This window comes from Protopterus annectens, chromosome 7.part1 (assembly GCF_019279795.1).
Source record: "Protopterus annectens isolate FY-2018-M chromosome 7.part1, PAN1.0, whole genome shotgun sequence".
Taxonomy (NCBI): domain Eukaryota; kingdom Metazoa; phylum Chordata; order Ceratodontiformes; family Protopteridae; genus Protopterus; species Protopterus annectens.
The window spans coordinates 163885338-163897504 of NC_056740.1; the positions used below are offsets into that span (position 1 = coordinate 163885338).

The 12167-nt window shown below is 37.7% G+C and overlaps 1 protein-coding gene across 2 annotated transcripts in view; it reads left to right on the plus strand.

Annotated features, from left to right (window-relative positions):
• The window catches only part of FGD5 (FYVE, RhoGEF and PH domain containing 5), a 1722626-nt gene that overhangs the window by 1018556 nt on the left and 691903 nt on the right, over positions 1 to 12167 (plus strand). For both annotated transcript variants that reach the window (XM_044078612.1, XM_044078611.1), the window contains exons 4-5: positions 3471 to 3523; positions 3671 to 3701. In XM_044078612.1, the coding sequence (XP_043934547.1) occupies positions 3471 to 3523; positions 3671 to 3701 (84 nt within the window). The remainder of the gene's footprint in view (positions 1 to 3470; positions 3524 to 3670; positions 3702 to 12167) is intronic.

The following is a 12167-nucleotide window of genomic DNA, read 5'->3' on the forward strand; positions in this document are numbered from 1 at the left end:
AGTTTGTGAGCATTTGTGTGTTCGTTTGCTGCTTATCCGCGTTTACTGTGAAATATTAAAAGGATTCTAGCTCTACAGCCTGGTGTGTCCTTCCAAAGTGCTTCTTTTCTTTACTACAAATGATTTTATAGCTGTAGTTTCCAGTTCAGAAGAGAGCTAGTAAAAATGCAATACAGTAAAATGAGAACCCAGTCAGAACACCTATGCCCAGCTCAAAACCAAACATAAAACCATTACAGATGATAAAAACCCTTAAATTTATAACTTTAATAAAACAACTTAAATTTATAACTTTAACTTCAGATGAAGAGCAAACACACAAAACTGATTTAAAAGGTAAGATAAGGGCAATATTGAAACTGTAGTTTAAATGTAGTTCCCTGGATGCAAATGTAGTCTAAGTGCTTTTTCAAGTTTTCAGTCTTCCTGCAATCCCAAGACTAACATGTCTGACTGCTTGTCTAATTTTAAATACTAGGGCTGCTGGGTTTATTACTAGGGCCTCTAGTTGCAACTCACACCAATGGCAAAAGCTGGGTTTTTGTTTTCAGTTTTAAAAGTGAATAAAACACATAATTTGATGAGCAATGCAGACAATCTACTTAAGAGCACAAATAGCAATGGATATTACAAAACCCAAGTCAAGTAGCTTCAAATACAGAAGAGAGATAGTAAACATGCAATAAAATGTGGACTCAGTCAGAACACCTAAGCCAAAGACAGAATCTAAAAAAAGAAGCATTGCAGTCTATAAAAATGTATAGCATTAACTTCAGATAAAGAGCAAACACAACACGCAAACTTATTTAAAAGGTACGATAAGTGCAGTATTGTAATTGTAGTTTAAATGTACTTTCCTGGATGCAAAATGTAGTCCACAAGCTTTGTTTTCAAGTTTTCAATCTTCCACCTGTCCCAGTGTGGGAGAAAGATACCCAGATAGTTCCAAAATTAGTAGATGTAACATATTTAATAAAAAAAAATTGCAGTCATACTTAGATATGCTACCAGTACATGTAACACCATAAGAAATGCAGAAGGAATCAGTTCTGGGCACATTGCAGTTGCTGAGAAGAGCACTTTTGGCTACCATCAAAGACTGAAACAATACTAATTTCATGATCTTTAATTGTACACTGACTTCGGAATGGGGTCCATTCCCATCACAGAGTTATCAACCCAAAAGACTTGGAGAAATTAAAAATGAAGAAACAAAATGTAGTAAAATAAGCAGAAAGAATGAACTATTAGAAGTTTTGCTACGTGAATTTCAGTTTTAGGCTGTTTTGGTAAAAATGTAAGTATTTTCTTTCTTCCTCTGTCCCAAAGCCATCAGAGTTTATAGCTTAGATATACCAGTATAAATTTCTGTTTGATGGGTTATAGTGGAAAAAACTAAAAGAAAAACCCAGCCAAGCTAGATTTTCCACTGTGTGATTCCTTAAAACCTCTTGTATTAGAGGAAACATGGGATATATGCAAATTACCCTTAAGGACATCAGGTGTTTCAGCTATATGGTAGTTCTGAATGCCCATGGCTTTTTCCTTTTTAACTCTGTTATGGCCAAATTTAAGCCAATAAAGCCAAACCTCATTAGCTGTGGAGATGCATGTTTCAGCCTTCTTATGGCCTTGTCAGCATAGCATAAGTAGACCATTTGGATAACATTTGGAGCCACAGGATTGTTGTACCCAGCTGATGTCCAGAACCAGTCTTGCAAAATATCCCAACTAACAAACTAAAACAATGAGTAAGAAGGTCACACAGAAAAAATATCATAAAAAGTAAAAGAAAAAGCCAGCCAAGCTAGATTTTCCACTGTGTGATTCATTAAAACCTCTTATATTAGAGGAAACATGGGACATATGCAAATAACTCCCTTAAAGACATCAGGTGTTTCAGCTATATGGCAGTTCTGAATGCCCATGGCTTTTTTTCCTTTTTAAGTCTGTTAGAGACAAATTCAGGCCAATGAAGCAAATCCCCACTAGCTGTGGACATGCATGTTTCATCAGCACAGCATAAGTGGACTGTTTGGCTAATGTTTGAAAACACAGGGTGGTAATACTCAGCTGATGACCACAGCTAGTGGAGTTTTGCTTTATTGACCTGAATTTCTCCATAAGAGACCATAAAGTGAAATATTGTTCCTCCTTATTTGTGCAAAATGCAGGCCAATACCTATCAGATAGTGTTCCAAGAGATATCATGCTAATTTATTGTAGGTCTCTACTTGAAGATGTGCTGTGGCTCTTCCTGGTCTGACAAATATGTTGACTTAGGTATAAGTTTTCTGAACCCACACAGAAGAAAAGCCTAGTTTAATGTTTGCTTGCCTTGTCAGCAGTCAGGAACAAATGTATGATTCCCCCCTTAGTAGGTAGAAAACAACTGCTAAACAAATTGTTGACTCCAATCCACAGTACAGGGAAGTTTACTAAGACGTTTATTGCAAGATCATAAATAAATCAGTGGAAGGTCAAGCACTGTAACATCACTCCCTCTAAAAGCCATGGTTTCAGATGGATGACATTCACTATTTTAAAGTATCCCAAGTACAACATTTTCAATAGGTTTCATCTGCAGTATGTGTAGAAGGAGACCTACTTACCTGCCTGGAGACATTCTGGAGCAACATAAGAAAAATCCATAGGAGAAATAAATAAATCAGTGGAAGGTCAAGCACTGTAACATCACTCCCTCTAAAAGCCATGGTTTCAGATGGATGACATTCACTATTTTAAAGTATCCCAAGTACAACATTTTCAATAGGTTTCATCTGCAGTATGTGTAGAAGGAGACCTACTTACCTGCCTGGAGACATTCTGGAGCAACATAAGAAAAATCCATAGGAGAAATACGAGACACAAGGGTCAGAGTGGTAAACATCATTGTAAGTAACTAGGCTGCAGAAGGAATTACACACAGCAAACAAGAACTACACAGAACTTAACGTTTTACAATTGGCAGACGTCTAAGATTCTAAGCTCGCATACACAGACTGAATGTATATAAAAGTGTAGGCATTCAAGTTTGGTGTGGAAATAAGAATAAAGATATACTAATGCTAAATCTTCTTCCATTTCAGTGACTAAATATTATTTTGTACTTTTGTAGAAAGCTTGTTAAAATTGCATTTTAATGCCTTAATATAGAGCAATCCTTGCTAATTTGTCTCTTCTTCCCCACACATGCGCACTGCACAAATATTCATACACATACACACGTAAAACTGTACACATCCACATATGCGTACACGCAAAAGTGCACACATGGACACACACACACACACACACACACACACACACACACACACACACACACACACACACTTACTGCATGAAGGTGAAATTAGGCAGACTTTTCCTAGATTTTTCTAGCAGCTAGATTTAAAATTGAACAAGTATGCTCTATACCACTTTACAAATATAATATAATGTAATGTAATAATGTATTTCATTATTTTCAGAATGATGGACAGCCTTACCTTATTGCAAAAGAATTGGCGACTACAGAGAAAATGTAAGTGTTACATTAAAGCAGTCTGGAATTCCCACCATCCTTTAACATTTTTCTCAGAATCCCTTCCCCCGCTGTACTCTCAGTAATATTCATAATGATGAATAAGAAATTTACATGGCTCATTTCCCTCTCTATTTTTGTTCACAGATACACAGAGATGCTAAAGATGTTACATGTTGTAAGTAAATTGTTTTAATTAATCCTGATTACTAATTGTAGTTCTTTGTTAATGAAGGCAATAAAATGAAGTTAATGTGATCAAAGTTAAACTGAAGGTTAAAAAAGTCTAAGATGGTTGCTGGGCTGCATCATAACAATCTGTCATCTGTGCTGACTTTTTCTTTCCTTTTTTTCTGCTGTATTTTTGTATTCCATGGGGACGTGCATACAGCAGCTCATCTCACTGAATTAATGTGCCTTCACCTTTGGTACTTTTGTAGTATTATTGCTGACGGTGTATATTTTGAGGTTCTTTTGTTCTCAACTTGAGGTGCAAACTAAATAGGCTCATGTCATAATTTGCCATTCAAAACTGCATCTGCTAATCAAATGCAAATTTGATAAACAGAAGTTAATAATCAGATTTGCTGCAGCATGGTAGAAATGTCAACACTAAAATGCAATTCCCCTGTGGCAGAAAGGAAAAAAGGAGAGAACAGCAGTTTTTTTCTTTCGGTTGCAAATGTATTGTTCAGAATAGCATTTGTTTAATATTTTTTTTACTGCCATTTCATATAGTAACGGATAATACAACAAGAATAAAGGGAATAACAGAAATAGGAAAACTCTTGTCACAATGGTTAGAAAAATGTGGTGAAAAGGGGAAACAATTATATATATACAGAAACAACATCATACAATGCATAAAAAGACAAAAACAGTATTTTATTTTGTAAAAATAAAGTTATGAACTTTGTTCTCAAACTATTTTGTTATAACTGTGTTGATTAACAAAAACTAGTTTTCCCAAGTTAATTCAATGCATCTTTCTATAAACTGCATAAGGTAACACGTCCGTGATGTTACTGGGAGAAGGTATATGTACATTGTGCCTTCTAGATATCAACATACATATATATATATATATATATATATAAACAAGAAAAGATGGCATTAAGTTTCTGCACATGAACCTATGATTGGTCTGGTTAATAATGGGGAGGTACAGCATAACTGCAGTGCTTAAACATGGTCATTTTTTGGAGGGAGGGGGACATCATATGTTGTACAATGTGACAAAAATCAAGGATTATCAAATGTTCACAGAGACAGACTAAGCTGAAGCCAGAAATCATGGATTTCATTTAATTAATTCTCTGCTGTGAATTTTTGATTATGGTGTGCAAGCCTTCAAACTCAACATTCTATAAGCAAAGTTTCTGCTAAAAAAAAACAGTCACTCTGTATAAGAGTTTAGAAGACTATGATCAGGTCGTCAATCATAATGCATATATTATGTGATAGAGACATTGATTTATTATTTATTATTTATTTATTCCAGTTTGGTGACCGGGGAGGTCCACTGGGCCCGTTTTCAGTGGAGGCCCGGGGAGAAAAGCTCCACAATACAAAGTTAGATCACATAATGAATTACAAAGAAAAATGTATTACAAAGAAAAATATTTGCATTACAATCAATAGGCGGTATTACAAACAACAGGTAGAATTGCAGTCAAACAGGTATCATTCATTGAAACAACAAAGATATTAAAGAACTGTCCAGGAGGATGGGAGGCATAGAGCACAATGGCTGGATGTTAATATTAGTTACATTTATAATCTAGGTCTATGAGAGAAGTTAGAAAGGTATGAAGGTTAGACAGGAGAGAAGGAGGAGGAGAGCTTGGGTGGTATGGGATGAAGAATGCAGTTACATTTTCTGTGAAGAAACAGGTAAGAGTGAAGTTGTGTTTTGAAGGCATTTAGGTTGCCACAGGTCCTCAATGAAGAGGGCAGGGCATTCCATGTTTTAGCTAGGGAAAAGGAGAGTAGAAGCTGACCAGCTGGGTGCTTGGGTTTGTGAATGGTAATAAGGTTTTGGTGAGTAGATCTAAGGGGTCTGAGGGGGGTATATGGTTGTAGAATATTAGATAGTGCGGGGCAGCTAGTAGGTTGAAATAATAATTCGTGGGCTGTGACAATTTGGAGGAAGTCAAGTTGGCTGGAGAGTTCAAGTCAATTTAAAGGTTGAAGGGAGGTGCAGTGATGAGAGAAGGATTTTGCCTTGGTAGCGAATCTGGAGATTATATTATAGCATACTTCCAGTTTGGAGGTGAGGGTGGAAGATAAATTAGTAAGCAGAGGAGCGCCATACAAAAGGGAGGGGAGGAGATAGGTAGTGGCCAAAGTATGTCTAGTAGAGGGAGAGAGGAAGTGATTGTTTCTGTACAGTAGGCCGAGTTTCATGTGGGTTTTCTTGATGTTAAGTTGGATGTGGGTATTGAATTTTAAGTGTTCATCGATGGTGACCCCCAGGAGTTTGGTGGAGGGAACAATGTCAATGATGGAGTTGTTAAGGCTGGTAATTTGAAATGACTTTTTATCAGTGGGAGTGGATTTAGAGGGAGTGAACAGAAGAATCTTAGTTTTGTTAGCGTTAAGTGAGAGGTGGTTTTGGTGCATCCAGTTTTCAGTGGTTGAGAAGGCAGTTTGAGTTAGAGACTAGAGTTCTGTTAGGTTGGAGGCACAGCAGATCAAAGTAGAATTGTCTGCGTATTGGACAATTTTGGTATTAGGAATGGCTTTGTGGAAATCATTAATGAAGATATTAAATAGCAAAGGGCCAAGTATGGAACCTTGGGGTACCCAAGAAATTCACCACTAAGAAATGTCGAGAACACATAATAGTTCATTACAATCAGAGCTGCTATCATAATTCTTTGTAGTGCATGGAAATTTATCTGCATCATGTACTACTAGCTAGTGAAAAGGAAGATTAAAAAATGCAATGTGTTGTGTTGGTTTTGAAAGCTGGTAAAGCAGTGGGTGAGTGGTTGATGTCCTTACAATATTCCCTGTCTAAGGGAAGCAATTTCATTCAAAATACTTTGTATACTTCAGCAAACAGCAGGCAGAAACAAGAGTTGAAACAAAGCCATTTCATGTCCTGCTGCTGCTGTTTACTGGTCAGCACTGTCTGTTTTAGTGGGGATGCTTAACTAAGCATTGTTAAGGTGGGGTCTCTCGCTAGAGTAGCCCTGAACTAGGATGTAATTTAGCCATCTATTTAGTGTAATTATGTGCTCTGTGAGTAATGTTGTTACTTCTCTGGGGAGCTGTTTATAACAGATTCTGGAAGAAATCCAAGGGCCACAGATTACTATGTACTTGTATGGCATACTTTCAAACATGAGCTGGATAGATTCTGCACTGTGCTGTGAGTCATTTATATTTACACAGTAAGAAACCTTTTTTTCTGGAGGAGTGGGGCATATATGGAAGCTATATTCAGGATTATGGTCGATATCCAGAAATAACTAACTTGTTATATGTTCCAGATGTAGATGTGAAGGAATTGACATCAACAGCTGACTAAAGTGAAGCCCAAGAGGTGACTCTTGATATACCAAGAATAGGGTCTATATTATAACCTTGAATGATTAAAAGAGCGAATGTTCTTTAATCGACCCCTTAAAATCGAAAGCACTAAATCCCAAACACACAGAACAGCGATTTTTTTTCCCAGGGAAAAAATCGCTGCTCAGCAAAAAAAAAAAAAATTCAAGCACAAAATAAAGTGGGGGATATATACCAACTCCGAGATCGCATCACAGTGGAGGAAATAGCAAAGTCCCAAAAATGTCCCAGTTTTTTTTTTTCAGCTGGGAAAAAAAAATCGCTGTTCTGTGTGTTCAGGATTTAGTGCTTTCGATTTTAAGGGGTCAGTTAAACAGCGTTCGCTCTTTCAATCATTCGAGGTTATAATATAGATCTTCAAGAATACATAATAAGTGAGTTATGATTGGAGAGGCTCAATCATAATTGCTTGCAGTACATGCAGCTTCAGCTGCCCTGATCTATTACTAGTTATAGAAAAAACCTGTAGGAGTATGAAAAGTTTTACAGTTTTGAAAACTGTAACACAAGTTATGTTACACGTTACCTCAGAAACAACAGCCAGAATCAAAGTGTTTCTTTAATATTATGAAACACTGTAATACACTTTGCACTGCTACACACACATACACACACACACACACACACACACACACACACACACACACACACACACACACACACACACGCACACGCACGCACACACACACACACACACACACACACACACACACACACACACACACACACACACATACACATCAGTTTGATATGTTTTACAGCTTCCAAATTTGTTTTAGCTTATCACTGCTGTAGTATGGTGGCTGTTGTTATTTTGTAACATGAGACTAAATCTTAACGGAGATGAAAGGTCCTTAATAAAACTTTGTTAATCACCTTTCTTATATCATAAAGATGTGTTTTTCCCAAATTTGGAGAACAATTGCTGCTCATCATGCACTATGTGGTTGTCTGCAGTTGATAGAATGAAGTATAGCCAGGTTCTGTTACTTAAACTTTGATCACCTAGCAGTAGACAGTAGACATCATCGGGTACATCCCGTAACCTGTCTTAAAAATATAAACAGAATTTTAAAGACAACTAACTAAAACATTTTCAAAGGTCTTTAGTGGGCCTTCAGAACTAGAAACCTGAAGATGTTAGTTAAGTATTTTGTTTAATGGCCAAAACAATACAGACCAGGGTGTTTGCAATATGGTGCAGATTTTGGTACAGTGCAAACAACATCGCATATTGGTGGTAATAAAAGAATTATAAAATGAAAGTAACCATGCAAATAGTGAGAACTACACAAGAATATTGAGAGAGTGATGGAGTTTACTTTTTGCCCTTCTATCTGTTGTAAAGATATTTTTAAACAAACTTGGCAAATGCTTATCAGCTGAAGTAACTATCTTTAAAACTAAGGAATGCAGTTACTTTGTTCCAAAGTAAAACAGTGCATTCTGCTTCATTCTATTAAATCTGTTTCCTTGCTGGGACCACAACCCCTTACATCACTATCTGTTGGACTGCATCCCCAATACTACTCTATACAATCAAATCTAATACTGCTGTGTCTCTGAGAAAAGGATAGAATGCATCTCTTTGTGACGGCCTTTGAGATATCCATGATTACAGACTATGTAATGAGATTCCAAAAAAGAAAATAATACAACTATGAAACACTTGTAATAGTGAAAGCAGATGAAAAGATACAGCATGAATTCACTGTGCAGCCATAATAAGTGGCTAGTATGGAAACCCACTGCATCACAAGTTGATGTAATTCTAATTATTTGGTAACCAGTGGCAAGGCAGACAGGAGCTATAGCCAGAAGTCTAAACCTCAAAATGCTTGCACTCAAGGCACTCCTCAGTATGGAGAAAATTGATATATGTGCATTAACAGAAACCTGGTTTAAGGCTCCAGAGAACACTCTAGCACTACCAGGCTACAACTCATACCATACATTTCGGCCACAAAACCCAGACTGAAATACAAAAGGCGGGGCGTATCCATATTCATCAAGGATACCAGCACCTCCAGGTTAGTGGCACAGCACGATGCTTCAGAGGTCATCCACATGCAACTAACAATGGGCAAAACTGCAATTCAAATTGTAGTTTGCTACAGATAACCCACCATGTCCCAGGACCCCCATTCCGCATTTCTGGAAACACTGGGAAACATAAAGATCCTACCAAACACCCTGATATTGGGTGATTTCAATTACCCAAACATTAACTGGGAGAACTACTCAAGTACTAGCTCCCTTGTCCAACATTTCCTAGAATTTATAAACACAAATGGCCTGGATCAACTGGTCAACACCCCCTGCATATATCCTTTTATTTTCTTTTACATTTTTTTAATGTTTTATATGTAGTCAAAGTTCCATAACTTCAGACATATGTGTTCGAACATATGTCAGTCGAAGCTACGGAACTTCAACTATGTAATATAGACCCATATATGGGGAGTTGTAGTAATAAAACAATTCAGGCTGGTTTGATACTGATAATAGAACTCCCTGCTTATAAATGCAGACCTGAACCTATCTTTCTTTTTGTAGGCAACAGCCTATGCAGAGAGCTTCTCCACTCCCCAACAAATTTATATAACTAACCCTAGGACTACTTCACTGGTTCATAGGTGTGTACTAGGCTAATGACCAAATGGGGCTTTTTAAGCCTAGCCATGCATCCCAAATCTCTGACAAGTTTCTAGTACCCTTGATAAGTATAAGCAGGGGCTTGGGAGATGAAACACATACAAGCAGGGGCCTGGGAGATGAACTATTTACAGGCTGCCTGTGTCAATTAGAGACATAGGTGCCAAATCAGGGATGAATGTACTGTTCCCCATCCAATTGCCCAAGTTACTCTTGAATTGGCTGAAGTAGAAACTCAGCTTCACATGAATGGGGAGCCTGTTCCAGAGAAGAGGTTGTCTCTGGAATGCACACTGTGTCTCCAGCAGGTCCTATTTATATCACAGGTAAGGTTTAAGTCTTTAGAATGGGTAATTCTGATGCTGTTTATTTTGTGGATATGCAGGAGTTCCATCAGGGTTGGATCTGACAATGTCTTGTATGCCAGGCATAGATCTCCCCTCAAAAGCCTGCTGGAGACATAATACATGGATAGGGCTTTGAGGCGGTCTGCATGCAATATGTTACTTACTCTCTGTATTCTTTAATGAGGAACCTCTGTGGACACTCCAGTTGTTGGATGTGCTTGATTAGATACATACTAAAGGGGTATGTTTAACATCTCTGAAGAAAGAAAAAAAACACAATTGTGGTGGTCTCAGAGAGAAAATATTACTTTGTGTTTGCTTCTCCCAAAACATACCTCTTTACATATGTGGCCAAAATGTTTTTAGCATAATGATTTTTCACCGCATTGAGTCACAATATAGTACAATACCTCATTTACCACACTTGACTGTTTACCTGTTCCCTTCCTTTTATATTAGCAAGTATAACTCTCAACCTCTTAGCACAAGAAATTTGGACAAGCCAACACTACTTGGGGGTCAAAGGCCCAAAAACAGGGAGAATTTTGAAATATTGCTCTTATAAACTTAGGAAGTTGCTAGAATAAAAGGTTTTGTTGTACCATGCATTTCTGGAGGATATGAAGTCCATACATTTGAATGTCTGTCATTATTTAGTGATTTCAATCTTCATAGATTTGCTAGAAAACCATAAATTTTATGAGGAACAGACAAGAAATATGAGGCAAAAATCTGGACATTCTGTGAAAATCTGGGCACTTAGTTATGGTAGCAGGCAGTGTGCTACCTTTTCTCAGGCAAGAATTACAGGCACTGCACTGCAAAGAGATTAAAAAAATCTGATGTGTTTATAAAGTGACAGTGCGTCATTCTCTAGAACTGAGTGATGGATTCATTATTGCACTTTATGCGGTTCTGAGCAGAAATTTGTTTTAGTTATATTTAAATATATGCAAACATGTTACTAATTGCATTCATCTGTGTTTAGCCTTCTTACTTCAGTTAACTTGATTTCTTTATTGTCTCATTTCTGCATATGTTTCTGATGTGAGTTTTCAAGCTGAAATATTGCAGTGATAATTTATATCTCCTGATAATGTTGAAAAAGCTTTCTCCCAATAAATGGTCTCTGGCTGATATCCTTGTTTTAGTCAGATAAGGTAATCCATTATGTTTACAATACATTTACAAATGGAGCAATATCTAACATGTCCCAGGACCCCCATTCTGCATTTCTGGAAACACTGGGAAACATAAAGATCCTACCAAACACCCTGATATTGGGTGATTTCAATTACCCAAACATTAACTGGGAGAACTACTCAAGTACTAGCTCCCTTGTCCAACATTTCCTAGAATTTATAAACACAAATGGCCTGGATCAACTGGTCAACACCCCCACCAGAGGTGACAACATACTGGACCTGGTCATCACCAACATGGGCGACCGGTGTTCCACACCAGAGGTCAACCCCTCGCTGGTTAGATCTGACCATAAACTAATCACTCTGGATATCCACATTCTGCCACCACCTCCGGTCAAAGAAACCATCGTGAAAAACTTTTCAAAAGCAAACCTCACATTACTTAAGACCGAGGTGGAAGGTTTCAAAGCCCCCATGCTAAAGGATAACGCTGTCCAACCTGCAGAATCCTTTACAAATGCACTCTACGGGCACCTACAAGAATGCATGGATCATGCTATCCCAAGCAAAACCAAGACTCACTCAGTCTGGTAGACCCCTGCCATAAACAAGCTAAACAATAGAAGGAGAAAACTAGTACAGAAAACAGTAAAATCCCAAGAAGGGAAGACATCCCTGATCAGTATCAGCAAGAAACTATGATCCCTCATAAAATCATCCAAGGCTAGCTTCGAAAGAAAAATTGCCATGGACTCCAGAGATAACCGCAAAGCATTCTTTAGCTATGTCAAGAATCTAAGTGGTAATTCTCATATCTGCTCGGCGTTAGTGCAGAATGGCACAAAATACACTGAAGCGAGCGATATCACCAACATCCTGGCAGACAGGTTCAGTGCAAACTTCACCCTCCTCTCACCCCAA